At 40.2% G+C, this 24,014-nt stretch overlaps 1 protein-coding gene across 1 annotated transcript; it reads left to right on the top strand.

Moving 5' to 3' along the window:
- The first annotated feature begins 5,759 nt into the window (after positions 1-5,759).
- LOC5574232 (pickpocket protein 28) lies at positions 5,760-7,474 on the top strand. The gene is made up of 4 exons (XM_021850798.1): positions 5,760-6,103; positions 6,161-6,760; positions 6,816-7,178; positions 7,234-7,474. The coding sequence occupies exons 1-4, from the start codon at positions 5,760-5,762 to the stop codon at positions 7,472-7,474; spliced, it is 1,548 nt and encodes a 515-aa protein (XP_021706490.1).
- The last annotated feature ends 16,540 nt before the right edge of the window (positions 7,475-24,014 follow it).

Genomic DNA, 24,014 nt, shown 5'->3' with positions numbered 1-24,014 from the left:
ACTTTTTTCTTATCAACCGAAATGGGTCAAAAAACTAAATATGACGCTTTGTAGGGAAATTCAAGGGTTTAGTGACAAAACGTCAAAAGGCAAAACATCGAACCCCAAAACGTCAAATGGACAAAATGTCGGATGGACAAAACGTCGAAAAGAAAGAAATTGATGGAAACGAAGTTTCTTGTAAGAATGATTCTCTTCCGAAAGAATAAATGATTCCTTGTGTGCTAAACGTTATTCAAAGCATATTTAATCGAGTCTGATGTGAGAAAAAAAGAAGTCCAACAAACAATGTTGCAAATTCATTGCTTTTGACGTTTTGTCCTTTCGACGTTTTATCCCTTTCGACGTTTTGGCATTCTACGTTTTGTCTTCCGACGTTTTGTTTCTCGACATTTTGTCCCTAAACCCAATTCAAATGCTGAATTTGAGGTGTGTCTGCGGAAGTCGCAACCCTATATTATACAGATGTTCTCAAATTGGGCTGAAATTTCCAGGGTTTGTTGGTTCATTTAAAAAAAAGATGTTTTGCAAAATTTCAAAGTAGGATAACCCTCCCAAAATTCGTATTGACAAATGCACAAAGACAAAAACTGCTATAATTTCCACGAAAATGAACGCTATTTTGAATTATTTGAATTAGACACAGTGTGCAATATAATATATTCATAAGAAGTAAGATTTTTAGAACGATATATTTTTGTGCTTATAAAACTTAGTCAAAAGACTAAATACGACGTTTTGTAGCACAACTAGTGGACTTTGCAGAAATTTCAGCTGAAAACTTGATCGATTAGTCACTCGCTGGTGGTGACCAATCGCTTAAGTTTTCAGCTCAAACCGCTATCTGGTTCTCTAGATTTGTGCTCTTGTAGCTATGGCTTCGGTGCATCTGCATCTTAAGTAATCGCAGAGCAGTGAGAGGCTTAGTTTACTTTATCTCACTTAAACAGGTTAGGGGAATTCGGGGTAAAACCGACACCCTAAGCTTTTTGATAAATTTGGTGTACTTTTGCTTGTTAAACGAACCTAAAATTGTTGTAGAATCACATAAGGTACAGTGGGGGAAGTGTATCAGTGGGGTAAGTGGATCATTCGTCAATATTAAGCATAAATTCTTGAATATGTTGAATGTGTTCGCACCATTGCTTCGGTTTAGGTTATATTCTCACGTCCACACTGATACTATTGCAAAACTGGTACTACACGTACACTAACACAAGCAAACTTGTTAGCTGCAAAAATCAATTAATTTCAAAATTGTTTTCCATCAATCAAAAATGCATTGTGTCTCTGTCTAAAATCGAATTCTATTAGTTTTTTCGACACCTGTTGAGCATTTCATTTCTAATTGAATGAATCACAATGAAAAATATGTGATTTTTATAAATAAATACAGATATATTGTACATGGTACACTTACACCTACTTTTTAATGGGGTGGGGTAAGTGGATCAAGTATTATTATCATTTATCAGCAGACTGCTTACGAGATTATTTTTAAGTTTTAATATTCGCAAATGTTGTTTTTCTTTATTTTTTTCATTCCCAGCTTAAATTTGTCAAATTGACCATAGAGAATTTGAATTAATCCACCTAAAAGTTTTTTTTTAACCTTTCTGGTATAAAAAAATATAAAATAATAATAATTTCAAAACTCACACAAAACTTTTCGTGGTTTGTCTAAGCTGAGTTGCAAAATACCGAAATATACTAATTCTTCAATTGAAAACATATTGTCGTACCATATTTGACCATATAAATTGTTCTAGACAGATGATACAAAAATATTAATAAATAGAATAAAAAAAATCAATTTGTTATTCAAAAATAAATGTAATTTATCTTCAAACTACGAGTGTTTATCAAAAACATCGTTAGGAATAATCCTACAAAGCTTCTTTATAACTTATGTGTATAAATGGATGAATTTTCTCCAAATTATTCTAGTTATAATGTTTTTTTGATGTGCGAATTAGTGTAAACTAATGTTTACATATTTTTAAATATATTTTGATTAAATAAAGATACTTTTTAATTTTAAAGTATCAAAATGTACCATTACTAGCACTAATAATAAGAAGGAGAGTAATATCATTCTTACTATACATAATTACATCACATTTGTTTTGAGAACAGATTTGTTTTGTTGGTGATCCACTTACCCCACCATAGTGGGGCAAGTGGATCATTTGGTGCAAATTTTTAAGTCCCTTATACTCAATAAATAACTATCAGAGAAATCGAAATAATCGATGATTCGAAGTATATTAGTCCCTCATTTGTTATCCACAGAAAAAAGTTTGAATTACATTATTCACGTTAGCTGTACATAACAATGAAGTTAACTATTGATTTTTCTGTATCCACTTACCCCACGGTACCTTATTGGTTATAAATCTATCAATCCTTGCGATCGCTGGATGATGTATTAATGCTATATAGTGATTTTAATCAAATTGATATTTCATCGTGTTTAGGTGAGACAATTGAGAGTGCGGGTAAAACCGACACATGCACTTTGACTAGAATTTATACGTTGTGAACATCACCATCACATGGCATATTAAAAAGAATGGTTTAAACATGACTTTAGGCTTTTATGACCCCTTCCTCTAAAGGATTTTACACATATTACGTAAATTATTGAAGAGAGGCCGAAGATCCATTAAATACATGTGAAAATTTCAAATGTCCTATGCTAAGAATATGAAATTAAGGTGAATACACATGGATATGATTATTTTGTTCTCATAAAATGTTTACAAAGAGGAAGTTGTGACGAGTGATTGGTTTTAAAAATAAATACTGTTTTATTTCAACAAGATAGAAAAGTGTAATTTTTTTCAGTTATTAAAAACTGTCGAACCTCATGGTTTGTAAATAAACAATAAGATTAATTTATGTGAAAACATTTCAAATTCTATTAATTCTTCAATTTCAAATGAGAAAACATTCTTCAAACTATTAAGTTTAAACGTGAAACATAGAAACATATTTTTTTTAATTCTTAATGATAGCTTGTGGCAAGTCATATAGTGTCATATTTTACATGTTAACAAGTTTGCCATCCATGAACTTCACTGGAATTCAAAAATAAAGACTCACATAAACTACAGAGGAAGTCTTCCGACAAGAAAGATTCCCTGAAGTTAGATTGTTTAGCAAAGAAAGGTGTCGATTTTACCCCAAATGAAAATGTCGATCTTACCCCGAGTGGACATTTATTTTTCAATAGCGTTTTCAGCTGTCGAAAACCCAAAAATTAAATTCTCCTTCGTTTTGTATGCACGTAATAATAGTAAATGATGATGTAGACGCAGAACAAATAATGACATTTTAAAAATTTCACACGCGAAATAGTTAAAGAATAACAGCGAAATATTGCAACTGCTGTTGCTTCTATGTTATCCAATATGATTTTGTTGTTTATTTTGGCAGTTTATTGGTAGAGTCAGTTGTAATGTCATCCGAAACACAACATTTCACAAATAAAGATAGAGCGTGGTGGAAACTGCATGAACATCTGCTCAAAACATGAAAAATCAAAGGGTGTCGATCTTACCCACAGTGTCGGTTTTACCCTGAGTTCCCCTACAGGTTAAAGTAAAGCTTCAGGTTCTTCAGAGTGCAATATTTAGTTATATTTATTTTTCCAAGCAGAAGTGTTGGGTATGAGGTCAACCCAATCGTCAAATTGATAATTGTATCACCATGAAGTGCACTCAAACGGCTAGGCTAATTGGTTTTCACAATCATTTATCTATGTCTACATCAAGCTATCGCATAATGGCTTCCATTCGTCAAATCTGACAGCAACTTTTATCTGAGGAAAACTGAAAAATTCTATCAATCCACCTAGTAGTGGTCACTTTCTTAAATAACAGGAGTAGACCGAAAAAAAATGCGATTTTATTTATAACATTCTGTTTTCTGGTTGTTTAAACTTTCTAGGTATGTTTCTGTAACCATTATAATTTTATCTAAGCGCTCTAAGTTTTGAAAAAAGGATCTTTAAAATTGGTGTTCTTCCACTAAGTTTTATCAGAAACCATATTGAGCATTATGTAGTAGAGCTTGATAGCTCTTTTTTAATTTGAAATTGTTGTCAGAAAAGTTTGAATGGATACTTATAAACTGAAATAAAACTTGGTCAATGATGAAGTGGTGTCTATTATCACATGTTTTTTTTTCTTCTATCACTATCACATTTCAAAACCCACCAAATCCAGCTGCGATCCCCGTACTCTATCTCTGTTTGTTTGTTTTGTTGCATTGCCAAGCAACTACCTAACGTGCCTGGGCAACTTAGAGAAAATTCTTTGACATCTGCTATGCACAACTATTACCGTGAGAAATTAAGGAGGTTAAAAGTTGTCGAGAAATACGCAAGAGTAAACTGGACGAAAATTTGGAGAAATATACTGACAAAAAAAACTAACATCTCTAGAACAATCTACGTACTACCTACTAGTGAAAGGGAAGATTTTACATAATGCACTTCTTTACCGACAAAACCGCACAGTCCTATGTGTCATCAGTACCTTAATTGCGTTGAAGACCTAGAACATAAAATCACTGCTTGCCTTCTAACGATTGCCTTGTGGGATTATCTTCAACTACGGTTGGAAGCAACCCCAGGAAGAAGGATAAGATTCATCGATCTCCGCCTACAAGGGCTGGCCAACGTAGGCAGAAGCAGGAAATATCTGGCGCTGAAGCTATTTATTGAATACGTAACTTTTGGTTTAGATGCCAACAACAATATTTCTGTCCATGTGTTAGAATTGGTTTTAAAATGTTCGTATATTTAATATGTGTATGTGCCTAGTAAAAAAACTCGAATAAATGCGTTAAAAAAGTAGTTACGTTTTGTGAGAAAGAGTTGTATAATGAAATTATAATCAAGTGGCTAATATAAATCTATCTATATAAATAAAAATGGATTGATGTTTGTATGTCACGAAATGGCTTACGAACGGTTCAACAGATTGGAATGATTCATTCTCCGTTTTGTTCGTCAAGGGTACCGACGTGTTTGTGCGAATAAAAATCCGAGGATATTCACCGGGAAAATCGGAAAAACGAGAGTGAACGGAAATGTCATTTTGTATGGGGCATAGCGTTTTTCAACAGCCTACTTGATGGCAAGACGAAGTTTGACGGGACAACTAGTCAGAAATTAAGTTGAATAGGCCTCTGAACTGTTTTGATTTTGTATGAGATTTTGACGTTTACTGGCATTGTTGTTTACAAATTTTATGAAAGAGTCAAAGAGAGAGGAAGATTTTTGTGCAGAGTCCCATAATGGACCAGTGCACGAGTTCACTATTTGACGTTTAAGCTGTGTTACTTATGTGGCCATGGTAACGAATGAATTCGGCACCGCTCAAACGTCAAATTAGTTAACTCGTGCACTGGTTCATCGATCCATGCACGAGTTCACTAATTTGACGTTTGAGCGGTGCCGAATTTACTCGTTGCTATGGTCACGTAAATAACACGGCATCGCTAAAACGTCAGATAGTGAACTCGTGCATTGATCCATACCAGATGGTTATGGAAATGCTACTTGGATGAGCTACAGTTGGTTTCAGAGTGATTCTATGGCTTTCCACTATTTATAGTAATTGCTGTATGGAAGTTTAAAACCTCTCTCAAGATAATTATTTTCATAACATCCTGATACTCTTCTGAAGTAATTAACGTACAGACTTAAAAAAGGTCTTAAAAATCACTGAACAGTTACAACTTCAACCGGAATGAAGCGTCTGTTGGTGAAGTGTTGGACTGAGTTTTGTAACCATAGTTCGGTAAACGCCCTGCGTTATCCTTTCGATGGTCGTCTACCAAAGTTGGAACAGTGCTGGTGGAGGCTTTCGTTTCTCGCCTTCATCGTCGCTTATTGTTTCATCATCGGTACTGTCTACTTTAAATGGATAACAAATCCCGCAGTTATCACTTACACCCGATCCATGTACCCAATTTGGGTTGTTCCGTTTCCGGCCGTTACTATTTGCCCTATGACCAAAGTTCGGGTTGAAGATCTTAATCTTACAGATGTGATGATTCGTTATCAAAGGGGCGTGAAGTTTGAGGGGGAAGAGTATGAAATGTCACGAGTTAGAACTTCGTCAATTTTAAGATCCAATACTTGTTTCAGATACGAGAAAATCTATACCTTGGCCCAAGTTTGCCCATTTATGTGGTTGTGGTACAAACCTAGAGAGCTAATAAACAAAAGTTCAACCGCAATATTGAAGAATATATCACTCTCAATTAACGATCTTTTCACGAGTTGCTATTGGCGCAACATGAAAATACCATGCGAGCAGATTCTGTCACCAATCATGACAGATAGTGGCTTATGTTACACGTTCAACCAATTTCCAACTGATCAATTACTGCGAAAAGAAAACTTAAATTCTGAGAGTTTTCTCTCCAACACAATCATCAGAATTGCTAACTGGAATATGGAGTCTGGGTATGCGAAGAATGCTGGAATAGATAGTTACCCATTTCGACCAATAGCTCACGGATACCGATCTGGACTGTCTATTGTAATGAAAACCAGAAAAATCGATAAAGAGTACTTATGTGAGGGTCCCAATAAAGGGTTCCAAATTTCAGTTCATCCTCCAGACGAATATCGAGCTATGTCGAATCGTTACTTCCGATTACCATTACAACAAGCACTGCTACTAACAGTGAAGCCGCAATTGACCACTATTTCCCCTGATCTTAAGAAGCATGATCATACGAGGTAAACAAATGATCACGTTTAAAATGTATTCATTCCTAGAATTCTTCAATTTCAGACGCCAATGTTACTTCAACGATGAACGTTACCTGCGTTTCTTCAAAATCTACAATTCGCATAACTGCTACCTCGAATGTATCGCCAATCTGACGGATACGGATTGTCATTGTGACAGAATTTCACGACCTCGAGGTCTCAACACTACGATATGTGCCGGACACAGGAAAGATTGTCCAGAGATCATTCAGCACAAACTTGAAATGCTTCATCAATCGCTCGAAGGAGATGAAGAATGGATTGGCCCTTGCTCTTGTCTACCGGCGTGTGCCACCTTGCAGTACGATGTAGAAGTTTCGCGAACTTCATTCAACCCTCAACAGTTGGCTCAAGCTTTGTCGAATAGTAGCGTCATCTATAAACAGTTGGTTACATGAAGTTTGCCTTTTCTTCAAAAACATCATTGTCTATAATTTCAGCTCGGATGATCACGCTTTTATTGCGGTTGGATTCAAAAGCAAATGGTTGCTACCTTTGAAGCGTCGTGAATTAATGGATTTCTGCGATTTGATGGCTCAACTCGGTGGTTTGTTTGGGCTGATGATGGGAGCAAGTGTTATCAGTTTGCTGGAGATCCTGTATTTCAGTCTGGTTCGTCCCATATTTAATAAACTCAGACATTCGGAGAATGAGCAACCCATTCGACCATGGGTTCGATAAACCAAGATGTATAAATTTGGCTTGGCTAAATTCAATGAAACAAGTTCGGATAGCAATGCAAAAATACATAAAAAAATACTCATTGATTAATTCTTTGTTAAATCGTTCAAATAAATCATATGCTGTAATCCTAAAAAATGTACTTTTCAGCGTATCAACTGTAATGCAGTACGCAGCAATATAAACAATGCCTCTATTTGTGCTTTTTACAATAATCATGATATGCAACAAAGGTTCTACCCGATTGCCCATAGATCCATTTACCCGAACGCCATTACTTCGAATTCCTTTTCACCAAATGAACAACATACAAAGGTATCGACCGTGATGATTATATTTTGAATTTGTTTATCGGCATATCGGTCTATTTTGCTCGAAGTAAGAGGGAGCATGGAGAAGAAAGCAATGAATACTAGACGGATAGGTACCGTAAGGGAACGGCGAGCGAAATTGGATTAGATGTTGAAGAGGGCATACCATATGAAACAGTATTACTTGAAACGTCACTTCCTTGTGGCTAACGTCCCCTATGGGAACGGCTTGGGTGTGTTTTGAGAATGACACTACCAAGACAGCCATAAACAAATTAAAAAAAAAAACAAATGAACAACTAGCCGGAATTCCATAAGGGCTCATTCATTTATTTCATAACGCTGAAATTGGCCATTTTGGACACCCACCCACCCCCTTGTAACGCTTTTTGTATGAATGTTATTAAATTTTTGTATGGGCCGTAACATCGCAAGGACACCCACCCACTCCCTCTAGCGTTTTGAAATTTGTGAATGGGCCCTAACCCCGAATCACATTAACATGGCGTGTTGTCATACAGGGCAATTATGCATTTTGGGGTAACGGTATTTTTTAAAGAAGACAATGGGGCTCTGCACAAAGATCATCCTCTCCCTTTCACTCGTACATAAAATTTGTAAGCAACAAGGCCAGTAAAAGTCAAAATCTCATACAGAATCAAAACAATTCAGAGCCCTATTTACACCGTCTTCAGCCATACCCGAGCAGAAGAAAATATCTTCTGAATACCAAACTAAGGATTTCCATACCAGATAATTTCCAATACTTACAACCTGAATGAGGTATGAATGAGCCCTGCATAAGAGGTAAAATACCTCAAATAATATCTCAAGCATATTCTACGAACACCAAACTGATAATTAGGTCAGGTATTATAATACCTCAATAATACTTGATGGATTTTCATATAAAAGTTAATTTTTTCAATAGTAGTTCAATACCTCCAACAGTCCTCAATAGCTGGTCAATACATCAATGAAATATTTTTAATTGTTTTAAAGATTTTTTTCAATACCATTGTAATACCAAATTGACGTATTGACAACTGAACAATATCTAATTTTGGTATGATACCAAAATATGGTATGCATAAGTTATTGGGAAGTTATTTGTTCCTCCTCGGGTAGGCTGCACAGACTGAACATAACTAACATTAGACAACGGACACACGGAACGACCAGTGGACCAGTGAAGAATTTTTCGTTTGACGAAAACTTTTCTCCGACTGGGGCGGGAATCGAACCCACACTCCGTAGCATAATACGCTTAAACGACTGACGCCGCTAGCCACACGGCTACGAAGCCCACATTTTAGGTTATAGGATTCGGGTTGATGGAAATCAGGGTCGTGGCCAATGGGTACAGTGTTGATAGACTTATACTGAAATCTCAAACAATGAGCTCTCCCGCGAGATCAAACTCATTAGAGATCTGCTTCGCAAATCTCACGCGTGAGGTTTTCATGCAAAATCACACATCAGTCGTTAAAAATGATTCGGTCATTGATCCCGTCAAAATCTTGTGTTATACTTAAGGATATAGCAAAGGAGTATAGGAAAAAACAGGATTTTTGTGAGTTTGTTCTGATCAGCAGCGCATGATCACAATGCGTAAATATTAAACATCTATCGGCCAGAACGTCTACCACACGTATTCTATGACACTACCCGATCCATAAACATTCCTCAACATCCAATAACACCTAATAATCTAGGACTGTACCACATCCGATTCTGTGCAAAATGCCTAATGCTAATGTTAATGATGTAACTCACAATGAAAATGAATTTTGAAGGTTTACTATGACGTAGGTTTTGAAATACCATAAAAAAAAGTGTCCGGGCATAGAGGACTCCTCAATGGCTCAAAACACCGTTTTCACGAAAGTGAAATTAGAAATCACAAGTAGAGATGGACAATAAGAACCAGAGCCATTCAAAAGATCCGGCTCACTCAAAATAACGGATGATCCGTGGCTCTTTTTCGGCGAGAGTCGGTTCTTTTGATCTGCACGGATCAGACACGGCACACATGCAACCACGGTTTGCTACAGCTCAGCAGTCTCAGCATACACAGCCATACAGCTAGTTAGCCCCGCACACTTGCATACAAGCAGATAAAAGATTAAGAGAAAAATGCCCATTGGAATGGCGAAGTACATTTTGCTTCTTCATTTTGGTTCGAGTAGGGGAAATCGGCCGAGTATATTGTGAGTTTCTGGGAAAGAATAAGAGAGCGAACGATACTAAAAGTACAAAGCATGACGCGCAACAGGGAAAGAATCGCTCTTTTTTTCGATTTGCGCGGTTCAGTTCGCTTTTCCTTTGCGAGCTGCTAAGCCACTGAATCGTTCAAATGATTCGGTTCACTAAAATGAGTTATTCGGATCGGATCCGTTCACTAAAATTAGCCGTTTTGCCCATCTCTACTCACAAGCGTCATTCTTGTTCTTTCTGCAGGTGAGTTTAATTTCTGATAACTGTCATACATTCTATCATGACTTCGCCATGTAAGACTATTTTATTACGAACCTTCTTAATCATCTAAGAGTCTAAGAGTCAGAAAACCCAAGCAAAAATTCATCAGCATGTTGGGTCTTGTGTGGCTTTATCAATATTTGATTATGGTTACGTGAATGCTATTATAGTTAGAAGCAACATTTAATGTTGCTAAAATATGATGTTTTAATAATTCAGCCCTTAGCTGTCTCCAAAACCATTAAGAAAGAAAATATAAAGTTACTTCGCACGAAAAAATACAGCCGCAAACAAACTTGGCGATACCCGAGTGGCGATGCCTACTCCCTAATAGACCACGCCCATCACCAGGGGCGACATTTCTCAGATGTCAGGCCCTAATATCCACTCGGATCATTATCTTATCTTATTTTTGAGGGTTACCGCCTGTGCATAGTTTTTCAGCAATACAGAGCCGCTTATCAGAGTAAAGTAAAGTAAAAAAGTAACGGACGAGTAAAGTAAAAAAGTGCCGCGATCGATTAGTTCTTTTTGATCCTTCGACCTTGACGCTTGCTCCTGGGCTGTGCGTCAAGAAAGCCCGAGCAGTCGTCAGTTGTTTCCCTCTCGGGTCGCGCGCCTATTTTCTCTGATTGCTTTTATATAGCCGAGCAAACGAGTGAAGCTGATAGTGGATTGTTGTTGCTAAGTCCAGGATGACGGATCATTTGGTGAGCTCGTTTCATGCTACTATTTCTAATCTATAAAATATGTATGACTGCACATTTAATCGTTACAACGGTGGGACGTAAATATGATTTTTCAACAAACTATAAATGGTTCGTCACTGTGAGTGTCGACATAAAGTCTGATTCATGAATTATTTATGTTAAACTTTTTTTTTTCTTTTTCAAAACACCTCTTTGTTTTTACTATTATTTTTGATATTAAAAAAAAATTGAATGGTTCGACACTACAAGTGTAGACTTGCGAAGGGTTCACTTTATTCAACAAACTTTGGATGGTTCGCCATTGTAAGTGTCGACATAAGAATAAGAGCAGGTCCATCCCACTCGGGCTCAGATTGGGTACCACTTCTAGTACTGCATTTGGTCCCCCGGTAGTGCGAAAGGTACCCAAGTTTGACAGATCGCAGTACACTTTTCAGTAAGAGTGTTCTATAATGTTCCAGCCAATCGATTTTTTTTGTTTCTTTTCAAATAAGTAAAATATAATAACACATGCTTTCGTCCTGACAGCTGTAGGAATGTAACATTTTGGTATTTGTTCAACAAACTTTGAATTGTTCGTCACCTCAAGTGTCGGCATAATTTTCCTCTACATAGAAATTCATATCAAATGAAAATATTATATTTACATATAGGCATGTTTATATCTAACAAATAATTATTTATCATGGTCTAATCGCTTATCAAAGTGAATCCTGTGACTAAACGATCCTCCCCATTAACAAACATCCCTCCCAATAAGCTTAGAGGAGATGCAGAGTCAAACACTGTCTCCAAATAGCAAAGGTTACATACTAACATTCCTTCCCCCAATCCCACCTGAATGCAAGGACGTGGCCGGCGCTGTTTTTGACCCTGTATAAATAAAGGCACTGAATTATGCACACTGAATAGGATTATGGCCATTCCCAGCCGAACTTCTAGTTGATTCTTTGTGCATATTCACTGACTTCCGTCAATTACGGAAGGTTCTATACCATTTCCCGGAAAGACATTTCCCGGAAATCATTTCCCGGATACCCCATTTATCGGAAAGACATTTTCCGGAATGACCCATTTCCCGGAAAACCATTTCCCGGAATAATCCACTTCCCGGAAAACTATTCATTACCACATAAAATAAATAATTTTTGGTTCTATACCATTTTTTCAAAGGAAAATAATATCAGAATCATTAAAACAATGTGATTAGTTCCATGAATACTTTGTAAAAAGCCACTATATTGTCATAGGTAAGCTTTTCGACGTTCATGCCAGCCACGAGTTTGATCGAGAAAAATAGTCAAAGATACCCCATAGGCCCAATGTCACCCCGCAAGGTGGTAATACTTCATCGATATTTCAATGCTTAATTTCATCCACAACAATTTCGTTATGATGAATTAAACTATTTAAAAATTTAATAATTTAGCAACAGGCAGCCCGATTATAACGTTTGTCCTTATATTTGATAATCTGATATGACTAATAGTAGAACATTAATAAGACATATTCCAGCGAATCCCAAAAAAATAAAACCTTTGGGAAAGTAATTTTGAAATATATTACAACTGTAAAGATAACTTTCCGTTCTACGTTCCGCAGCTGTCACATTACTGAATTTCACAATGAATCATCGATAGGCTGTTGTTTTCGGATGTTTTTCAAAGCTTTGTACCCTGCTAGCATACTTTGATTGACTGGTTTCGTTCAATGATACAATGATTCTCAAGCCTACGATAGAACTTGGTGGAAACCTTACAACAGAAAACTATCAAAAGCAACGTAATATATTAATGATTTTATCCACTATATTCTCAGTTCGTGAGCTAGGTTAAGGGTTGGGCTAGATGTTTTATTAGATCGAAATTTTGAACGGGTGGGATTTTTGTTTTTCAAACCAAATTCACCAAATTTTCTGGATCTCATATCCCTTTGAAAGATTTCCAACTGTAGACTTACTGTAAGACTAAATAATCTCAAGACATGTTAAACCTCTGTACCATCTATGTGCAGTCTGTGAGAAACTTTTTGATCAGTCTATTTCATGTTATTCTGGAATAGTTATTATTGTCCACAGTTTCTTTATTTTCATTGTATAATTGCCCTTCTTTCATACATAAGCTGTTCTTTCGAGTTATGCTATTAAAACAAATAATAATGTTCAAACTGATAAACAAATCCATCAACATGAATTCCAATCAAAGCTACTGTCATTTTCATAGAGAATCACCCTTCTTTTGAAAACTTGTTGTTCTTCCGAATTATACCGACAGAAACATTTTTGGCAGGACGGAAGTTAGTGAACGATAGCATCGAGGAATCTGCAATCCGGTGATTTCAGGAAGAACTGCACACCATGTTGACCACTTTTCGAAGTGTTGATCGTTGATCGTTTCATCCCATCCGATCGAAGAACGCCAGATTTCTTGGAGAAGTGTCTTCAAGACCATCAGAAAATGGCCGATGAGGCCTAACGGGTCAAAAACCATCATAAGAGTACGTAGAACTTCCCGCTTAGTAGGTCGGCGACTTCCGGATAGAAGAATCTCGTCTATGCGCTTGGAGATCTTGAAAGTGAAGTGGTCTAAAAAAGGGTTCCACCACATCCCAAGGATCTTTTCAACCGAGCTGTCGCCGCTGAAGTTTCTCTCCGCTTTGGAAGTTTCATTTAGCCGGTTCAGTACTACTGAAGAATTGCATGCCCAATTGCGAATTTCAAAGCCTGCCGACGCATGTATCTTCCTGACGTCTTGTGTTAATTGAATTGCTTCTTCTTTATGTTCAACACTCACGAACATATCATCGACGTAGTGTCGTTTGAGTATTGCTTCTACGGCTGCTGGATGCTCTTGTAAGAATTTGCTAGCGTGTAGATTCTTGACATACTGCGCCGTACTCGGTGAGCAACAGGCACCAAACGTCATCACCTGTACAATATACGTGCTTGGCTCGGCATCAGTCATGTTTTCCTTCCAGAAGAAACGCTGGCAGTGCTGGTCGGTATTTCGCATTTGAATCTGGTGATACATTTCACGTATGTCTCCGCAGACTGCGACTTTATACTCTCGGAACTGGATAAGCACGGAGAGCAGTGAAGTAAGCAAGTCCGGGCCCTTCAACAATACAGAATTGAGGGAAACTCCATGGGCAGTTGCCGCTGCGTCCCACACGAGCCTGGTTTTACCAGGTTTGTTCGGATTAACTACCGGAAACATTGGTAGATGCCAAACACGAGGATATTCCGCTTGAACTTCCTCGTCCGTCAGTTTTCTAACGTACCCTTTCTCAACATGCTCTTCGATCTTCGCTCTTACGACGGCCGCTAGCTGTTGGTCGTTATTCATCCTCCGATCTAGACATTCCCATCTTTTAATTGCCATTGTTTTGCTTTCTGGTAGACGAACGTTTTCGTACTTCCAGAGAAGCCCGGACTCGTACCGTCCGTCCTGATACTTCGTGAGAGATTCCAGCAGGGACTGGGCCCTTTGATCGTCTTGCGACAGGAGAAGTTTTTCCGGTTTTACGATACCGATACTTTCAAGCGAAAAGTAGCTTTTTACTGCTTGATGAAGATCTTCCGCAGCGTACTGATTGCACTGACATTTTTCGATGGAATGGAAGTTTATGGAATGCGTAGCACTTTCGCCTGGAGAGCAACTCCCGTAGATAGTCCATCCGAGCCGTGTTTTGACGGCTATCGGCTCATGTGACCGACCCTCTTGACTTTTCAGTGGGTGACCCAAATTGAGATTATCCAGACCAATCAGAATCCTTGGGCAGGCGTTCTCATATGATTCTATCGGCAGGCCGGAGAGGTGCCGATACGTATCTTACATGTCAGCATACAGCAGTGTTTGCGGGCGTATTTGTAGGCTCTGTACAGTTTGTACAGATGACATTTGATACCTTTTTGACAGATCCTTGCTGCTGGATATTTGAAGACTTACTTTCTGCGAGGAGTTCTCCAAGTGTTGTGAACCTCCGGTCCATTTCAGACACAGCGACGTTTTCGGTCCTTTCACACCCAGTTCATCTGCCAAGTTTTGCTCCATGAAGGAAAGTTCGGATCCATCGTCTATAAATGCGTAGGTTCGCACTGTTTTAGATGGTCCGTGGAGAAATACTGGGAGAATTCGAAAAAGTAGTTTCGATTGATTTTGGTGAATATTACAGCTCTGCTGAACTGTTTCGGCTGGTACCACAGTGTTAGTGGCTATCGTTTCCGTTCCGTTGGCTTGTTGTCTTGCAGTGGAGTGAAGAAGATGATGATGGAGATATGTGCAACCATTCGTGCCGCACGGTTTTTGCTGTCTACATGAGCCGTTATGTTTCCGCAAGCACTTCCGACACAATTTACATTCACGAACAGCGGCCCATCTAGAATCAATGCTGAATTCTGCAAAGCGCTCACATTTTGCGACGTTCTGACAATCGCCTTTACAAATCGGGCACTGTTTTTCCGTTTCGTTGAAAGTTTCATGTTTGATCCTCGATGACACCACGTGGAGTTGGCTATCACTGGATTCGGCTTCTGCGTGCACATTCAAAAACCCATCCTTCTTATTGGATCGTGACTTAGAATCTCCGGTAGCCGAAATCATTACTGCGCTTGCATCTTCTGCTGTTGCATACATCCAGGTGCTGAAGTCCAACAGGTTTGGGTTTGGCGTGTTCCTGGAGTACCTAGCCCAGTCTAGCTTCAAGGATGACGGTAACCTCTCTACCAGCTCGTAGCGCAATGATGCATTATAGACGAAATCGTTTACTCCACAAGCTTGAATTGTGGCAACCAAGTTCTCCACCGTGAGCGCGAAGTTGACCACCGTCTCTAGCCGGTCGATGTTTGGTGTTGGAAGGGCTCGAACTTTCTTCACTATCGCTTGTATTATCGCTTCCGGCCTGCCGTATAACATTTTCAGAGTGGACATCACCCCTGTGACGTTAGATGGATGAAGCAGACGACATCTGACTGCCTCTAACGCCCGTCCTGTTAAGCATTTTCGGAGGCGCAACATGTTCTCCTCATTGGAAAACCCGCACATTTGAGTTGAACTGTCGAAGATCGAGAAGAAAAGGGGCCAATCTTCCGGATTTCCGCTAAACTCCGGGAGCTCCTTTGGGACTGCTTGTCTAGCGGCTAACTGGCTTCGGTTAAGAACACAGATCATGTCCTCACCGACGGGCTGCACTGGCTGAGCCATTATTCGTTGACGGTCATAGCCCATTGGCGTTGAACGCTGCTCTGGAATGAACTGGTTCGGCTGGATGATTGTCTCTGTCCTAGTATGCGATTGTTGTGTGAGGTGCGCTCGTTGCGCTTGATGATTCCTCGAAACAGGGGAAGTGGCGAACTACAGACCTCGTTCTGCCGGTAGTTGCTGTTGACCTTGTAGATACTCTGATCGCTGAACATCATATACGAGATTTCGAGCGGAATGCTCTTCAGGCTTACGCGAGTTAATCGCCACTGGCCCATCTACCTCGTCCGCTAGACCGGAATCCACGTCGACACCGAAACGATCTGTATCGGCCATCCACTGTTCAATCTTCGAAGCGTTATCAAAAATCGATTCACAGCCACTCACAACCGTTGACGATTCACTACCAAATTCTAGAAGCGCCTCATATTTCTTCTCCAGGTATTCCTTCTCCAGCCTCTTCTCTTCTTCGATTTTCAGCAGCTGCAGCTTTAGCCTCCTCCTTGCCTCACTTTGCATACTTTTCCCACTACACCTAGATCGCTGCGACGAATTTTGTGAATGTTGCTTTTGACCTTCTGAGTTTTCATTCACAGCGGGGGGAGCCAACGATTGACGAATAAGGGCAACGCATTTGGCACAGCTCCAGGATATATGCAACAGCAGAAGATGCAAGCGCAGTAATGATTTCGGCTACCGGAGATTCTAGGTCACGATCCAATAAGAAGGATGGGTTTTTGAATGTGCACGCAGAAGCCGAATCCAGTGATAGCCAACTCCACGTGGTGTCATCGAGGATCAAACATGAAACTTTCAACGAAACGGAAAAACAGTGCCCGATTTGTAAAGGCGATTGTCAGAACGTCGCAAAATGTGAGCGCTTTGCAGAATTCAGCATTGATTCTAGATGGGCCGCTGTTCGTGAATGTAAATTGTGTCGGAAGTGCTTGCGGAAACATAACGGCTCATGTAGACAGCAAAAACCGTGCGGCACGAATGGTTGCACATATCTCCATCATCATCTTCTTCACTCCACTGCAAGACAACAAGCCAACGGAACGGAAACGATAGCCACTAACACTGTGGTACCAGCCGAAACAGTTCAGCAGAGCTGTAATATTCACCAAAATCAATCGAAACTACTTTTTCGAATTCTCCCAGTATTTCTCCACGGACCATCTAAAACAGTGCGAACCTACGCATTTATAGACGATGGATCCGAACTTTCCTTCATGGAGCAAAACTTGGCAGATGAACTGGGTGTGAAAGGACCGAAAACGTCGCTGTGTCTGAAATGGACCGGAGGTTCACAACACTTGGAGAACTCCTCGCAGAAAGTAAGTCTTCAAATATCCAGCAGCAAGGATCTGTCAAAAAGGTATCAAATGTCATCTGTACAAACTGTACAGAGCCTACAAATACGCCCGCAAACACTGCTGTATGCTGACATGTAAGATACGTATCGGCACCTCTCCGGCCTGCCGATAGAATCATATGAGAACGCCTGCCCAAGGATTCTGATTGGTCTGGATAATCTCAATTTGGGTCACCCACTGAAAAGTCAAGAGGGTCGGTCACATGAGCCGATAGCCGTCAAAACACGGCTCGGATGGACTATCTACGGGAGTTGCTCTCCAGGCGAAAGTGCTACGCATTCCATAAACTTCCATTCCATCGAAAAATGTCAGTGCAATCAGTACGCTGCGGAAGATCTTCATCAAGCAGTAAAAAGCTACTTTTCGCTTGAAAGTATCGGTATCGTAAAACCGGAAAAACTTCTCCTGTCGCAAGACGATCAAAGGGCCCAGTCCCTGCTGGAATCTCTCACGAAGTATCAGGACGGACGGTACGAGTCCGGGCTTCTCTGGAAGTACGAAAACGTTCGTCTACCAGAAAGCAAAACAATGGCAATTAAAAGATGGGAATGTCTAGATCGGAGGATGAATAACGACCAACAGCTAGCGGCCGTCGTAAGAGCGAAGATCGAAGAGCATGTTGAGAAAGGGTACGTTAGAAAACTGACGGACGAGGAAGTTCAAGCGGAATATCCTCGTGTTTGGCATCTACCAATGTTTCCGGTAGTTAATCCGAACAAACCTGGTAAAACCAGGCTCGTGTGGGACGCAGCGGCAACTGCCCATGGAGTTTCCCTCAATTCTGTATTGTTGAAGGGCCCGGACTTGCTTACTTCACTGCTCTCCGTGCTTATCCAGTTCCGAGAGTATAAAGTCGCAGTCTGCGGAGACATACGTGAAATGTATCACCAGATTCAAATGCGAAATACCGACCAGCACTGCCAGCGTTTCTTCTGGAAGGAAAACATGACTGATGCCGAGCCAAGCACGTATATTGTACAGGTGATGACGTTTGGTGCCTGTTGCTCACCGAGTACGGCGCAGTATGTCAAGAATCTACACGCTAGCAAATTCTTACAAGAGCATCCAGCAGCCGTAGAAGCAATACTCAAACGACACTACGTCGATGATATGCTCGTGAGTGTTGAACATAAAGAAGAAGCAATTCAATTAACACAAGACGTCAGGAAGATACAAGCGTCGGCAGGCTTTGAAATTCGCAATTGGGCATGCAATTCTTCAGTAGTACTGAACCGGCTAAATGAAACTTCCAAAGCGGAGAGAAACTTCAGCGGCGACAGCTCGGTTGAAAAGATCCTTGGGATGTGGTGGAACCCTTTTTTAGACCACTTCACTTTCAAGATCTCCAAGCGCATAGACGAGATTCTTCTATCCGGAAGTCGCCGACCTACTAAGCGGGAAGTTCTACGTACTCTTATGATGGTTTTTGACCCGTTAGGCCTCATCGGCCATTTTCTGATGGTCTTGAAGACACTTCTCCAAGAAATCTGGCGTTCTTCGATCGGATGGGATGAAACGATCAACAATCAACACTTCGAAAAGTGGTCAACATGGTGTGCAGTTCTTCCTGAAATCACCGGATTGCAGATTCCTCGATGCTATCGTTCACTAACTTCCGTATATGAGAGCAATGAAACCCAATTGCACATTTTTGTTGACGCGAGCGAAGCGGGCTTTGCAGCAGTAGCGTACCTTAGATTCCAAGAAGGGCCAAACATCGAGTGGGATCTAAGACCAGAGTTTCACCACTAAAATTCCTGTCCATCCCACGATCTGAACTTCAGGCCGCCGTCATCGAAGTTCGCCTAGCAGACACAATCTGCAGATCACTGTCGATCAAGGTTAAGCAACGGTTTTTCTGGACGGACTCCAAGGATGTTCTGTGTTGGCTCAACTCCGATCATCGGCGCTATAGCCAATTCGTCGCTTTTCGAGTGAGCGAAGTGTTAGAAACATCCGACCAAAAAGAGTGGCACTGGATTCCAAGCAAACAAAACTTGGCAGATGAAGGAACAAAGTGGAGTCAAAACATCGATCTTTCGGCAACAGCACGATGGTTTAGCGGGCCAAAATTTCTGTGGAAGTCAGCTGAACATTGGCCTATCTCTAAATATCCCGTTAGTAGCACTAGCGAGGAACTTCGTCCGCACCTTCTGCTGCACACGCAGGTCACGCAATGCGTAATTGACTATCATCGATTCTCCGATTGGCAGAAACTTCTCCATTGTACCGCCTATGTACTCCGCTTCATACGTAATCTGAAGCTATGCACTGAAAAAAAATGATCGCATAACGGGTCCACTTCGTCGTCAAGAACTGAGAGATGCCGAAAATTACTTGCACATCGAAGCACAGAAAGACTCCTTCACTGATGAAATTGCCATTCTCTCCAGAGATCGGGCCTCGGAAAACCCAGACAAGCATTTACCGCGAAATAGTCCGCTTTTCCGGCAGGGTGTTTTTCTGGACGAAACAAATATCATTAGGGTTCGAGGTAGAACACGAGCTTGTATGTTCATCACCCGCGACGCAGCTCAACCAATTTTTCTCCCACGTGCACACCAAATCACGAAGCTTATTCTTTTAGACTTCCACAAACGATTCAACCACCAAAATCATCAGACAACGATCAACGAAGTGCGTCAACGCTACCGAGTTCCAAAACTGAAGGTAGCATATAGAGAAGTCCGTAAAGAATGCCAGAAATGTAAAAACAATCAAGCCTCTCCACATCCTCCAATTATGAGTGACCTGCCTCCACAACGCCTGGCTGCATACACACGTCCTTTCACCTACGTGGGAATAGACTATTTTGGTCCTATGATCGTCACTGTAGGACGACGCTCCGAAAAGCGTTGGGGTGTCTTGGCAACGTGCCTAACTGTACGCGCCATCCACATAGAACTAGCCCACACACTGACAACCGATTCCTGTATCCTGGCGATACGCAATATCATGGCCCGAAGAGGAACTCCCGCGGTCATCTTCAGCGATCGTGGTACAAATTTTCAGGGCGCCAGTGAGGAATTAGCAGAAGCTATGCAAAATCTCGACCAAAACCAAATCATGAAGGAGTTCACAACAGCTAATACCGAATGGACCTTCATACCGCCAGCCTCCCCGCACATGGGCGGAGCGTGGGAACGTCTGATTCGAAGCGTGAAAACCAACTTGTCCAAGTTGCAGTGGGGTAAGCTCCCCACCGACGAAGTTTTGAACATCACATTGTTAGAAATCGAGAATGTAGTCAATTCAAGGCCACTGACTGATATTCCCATTGACAATGACGAATCTCCAGTGTTGACACCCAACCATTTTTTGCTCGGTTCATCAAACGGCCTAAAACCTTGGGTACCGTTCAACGATAGCCCGTTTACACTCCGAAACAGCTACAAACAGTCACAGGTTATGGCCAATGAATTCTGGAAATGGTGGTTGAGGGATTACCTGCCCGTTATAACCCGACGCACAAAATGGCTTACCAAGGAGGATCCGATCAAAGTCAACGACGTCGTTATCATCGTAGATCCTAAGGCTCCCCGCAACAGCTGGCCATTAGGCCGTATCATCGCCACAAAATTAGGACTAGATGGCCAAGTGAGAAGTGCCACAGTACAAACCAGGCTTGGTATCTACGAGCGTCCCTCAGTAAAGCTCGCCGTGCTCGACGTTGGCGTTAGGGACCATGACGCTTCAGGAAGACCTTATGCGCATTCGGGGGGGACTGTAAGTGCGCCCGTCGATCAGCGAGCCCATTGTGTTTCGTCTTCCTAGGTGCTACCCAGCAGAACTACCACATCTTGACACGATCCGTCACCGATCAACGATCTTGCGCTGTCATCGGGAAAAATCGACAAAAAAACGTGTATCTAATCTAAAAACAACGTTACTCTACTGAATTACAAACCCTAAAATAGCTCAAAACTAGCGTTAAAACCTATACTAAACTAATTACATATATACATTGAATTTACATAGACTAGTAGTCATATAAGCTATTTGCTCTAAAAGTGAATTAAGAAGCCTGAGGTGAGATTTTGTTTAAATTAGAAGGTTGGATTTCGTTATAACCACAGCTCTTCATATAGCTTACGACTGCGGCCAGAAAAGTTCAAGCAATCAAATTAACCTTTTCTGACAACACCCTCAAATACGCTTACGAATAGCCTAGGGATGCTCAAAAAGTGCTGCTGTTGCGAAGTAGTGAATCACTAAATGTAAGTAAGCTACACAAAATCATAAAAAAGGCTTAGTTCTAATTGTAAAACTCGTTTAGGAATTTGTAACTTTCTGCATCAAAATAAAAGTTCATGAATTCGGTTGATTCTGGCGGCTGTCGCTACTACTTTCCCAACAGCTGCTAATATTAAACATCTCAAATTGTCCCTTCTTTCAAACTAAGGTTATTCTGTTGAGTAAATAGATCAAACCAGGGCTGGGAATGGTAATAGTACTAGACTTGAATTTCGCGAAACTCTCATAGCTCTTTTCACTACAGTAGTTTGAATACGTGATTCACGTCAAGTAGCCTATTTTGAGTGCACTAAATCAACGAAGGCTGAAAATGCGGGAAATTCTCTGGAAAATAGAACATTTTTCTACAGTAGTTTCGGGTTGCCCTTTAGCAACGGGTGTTGTATTACATTCTAGGCATTTTGCCTACAGCAGCGATAGGCATGAATTTCACTGGCTTCGCTGACTGCGATTTGCTCTGCTTGGCTACTGTAGCGTGAATTCCATGACTTTTCACAACCCTGGATTATACACAAATTATGTCACTCACAATTTTGACATATGGAGCAACTCCCTTCTTGCCAATGTTGTAAGGCTTGTGATGCTTCCTTCAACTCCTTCCGCACTTTTGGAATAAGATACTAATCTGAATGTTATACTGTGTTAGTGTTTCTTTCTGGCATGACGTTCCAATTGCGACAAAGCCTACTTCTCGGCTCAATGTTCATTTTTAGCGTTCCCACATTGATTAACTGAGAATATTCTTCGCCAATTGACAAAGCAACTCTATGCCCTTGAAGGTAGAATTTTCCAATCCAGAAAAAATCTTGATCGGCGGAATTGAAACCTGCGATACTTAGCTGAGGTCTTGCTGAATAGTTGCGCATTAATAGCTACGAATATTAGGGCTCTTGTTAACCATCAGTAAAAAAACAAAATCCGCAAAATTTTATTTTTGGTGCATTCCGGGAATTGGCATTCCGAGAAATGGGTTTCCGGGAAATGGTTTTCCGGGAAATGTCATAGAATCATTACGGAATACCAACCATTGATATATGTAGTCTGTCTCTTGAATTCACTCTTGAAAGAAACCTGATTTGCGGTTCTTCGGAATATACACGCTACAATCCCAGACAACCAGAAATCGCATGAAAGTTCATGTTACAACTCGTTTATTCATACTAATTACATCAAACTCGCACAACACCGTTGATAAACTCGTCTGATTGATGAGCTTCCTCGCATAAAACACTTCTTTTCTGAGTTCATTTGTACATTTTGTTTCGCCCGTACACTCGTACAAAGTAAGTCGAATCAATCCGTAGCAGCTGTCAAATCGACATTTGTTATCATAAGTTAAGTCGCATAAGATCACAGGTTAGTTCGGTGGAATATTTATACACTCGCATTGTATGTTATTATTCATCACATAATATATGCACGCATATCGCCTCCACTTTTGTACGTAGAAGGCCTTTTCGCGACATCTTATAAGTGAAATGTTGCACATACAAAGCCTCAAGGTGATTTCGTTATACGTACATTTTGGTTGTCTGGGATATAATGTACTTATGATTTTCGCGTTTGAGGAAGTGTTGATATATGACTTTCAATCATTTAATATGTGCGAGTGTCAAAGACAAGGCCTTGAAGAAATTCACTGAGATTCTAAAAGCTTTCATCACTCAGTTATTGAATTTGATGACTACAGGACAAATTTAGTAAGCATACTTCTAAATCCTTTCTCGTAAGGAAAAATGGACATATAAAAATAATGTCTGAAACGAAAAACTTTTAAACAGACTAAACAAATTATTTTTAATTTAATGTTATATTCTATTTTCCATTGAAAAAAAAAAACTACCATGGAACATATGGTGATTTTCGCATTTTATCTATGGGCCATTAGAGTGGTTCAAAAAATCGTTTTTGCTCCACACTGCTCATTCGATTCTAGATCAAATTCTGAGTGGCCTCCCAAAATTTGAACTCATTTGGATGAAAACTGAGACTGCACAAGTCCATTGAAGTTTATATGGGAATTACTATGGGAAAAGCAAGCAATTCATTCAATCCGTCATAGTGTTTGCCCATGTGCTCTTGAGGATTAGAGCTACATTGATACTGTGAGATACATTCATCAGGTACAACTTTGCTGAAGACCGTTTTCAAATCGGACGCCTCAGTAATTAGTTATTGATTTATATCCAGTTACAAATTCTTCAGCAGTGCTC

This window comes from Aedes aegypti, chromosome 3 (genome assembly GCF_002204515.2).
Source record: "Aedes aegypti strain LVP_AGWG chromosome 3, AaegL5.0 Primary Assembly, whole genome shotgun sequence".
NCBI lineage: Eukaryota > Metazoa > Arthropoda > Insecta > Diptera > Culicidae > Aedes > Aedes aegypti.
The sequence above is the reverse complement of the archived record's forward strand: the minus strand, read 5'-3'. Positions and strand labels throughout refer to the sequence as shown.

What these genes read in the sequence shown, in the direction of transcription:
- LOC5574232 (XM_021850798.1), top strand. Translation starts at nt 5,760, where the DNA reads ATGAAGCGTCTGTTGGTGAAGTGTTGGACTGAGTTTTGTAACCATAGT. An exon ending in GTGAAGTTTGAGGGGGAAGA is followed by an intron (nt 6,104 to 6,160) that starts GTATGAAATGTC and finishes TACTTGTTTCAG; the next exon opens with ATACGAGAAAATCTATACCT. An exon ending in AGTAGCGTCATCTATAAACA is followed by an intron (nt 7,179 to 7,233) that starts GTTGGTTACATG and finishes CTATAATTTCAG; the next exon opens with CTCGGATGATCACGCTTTTA.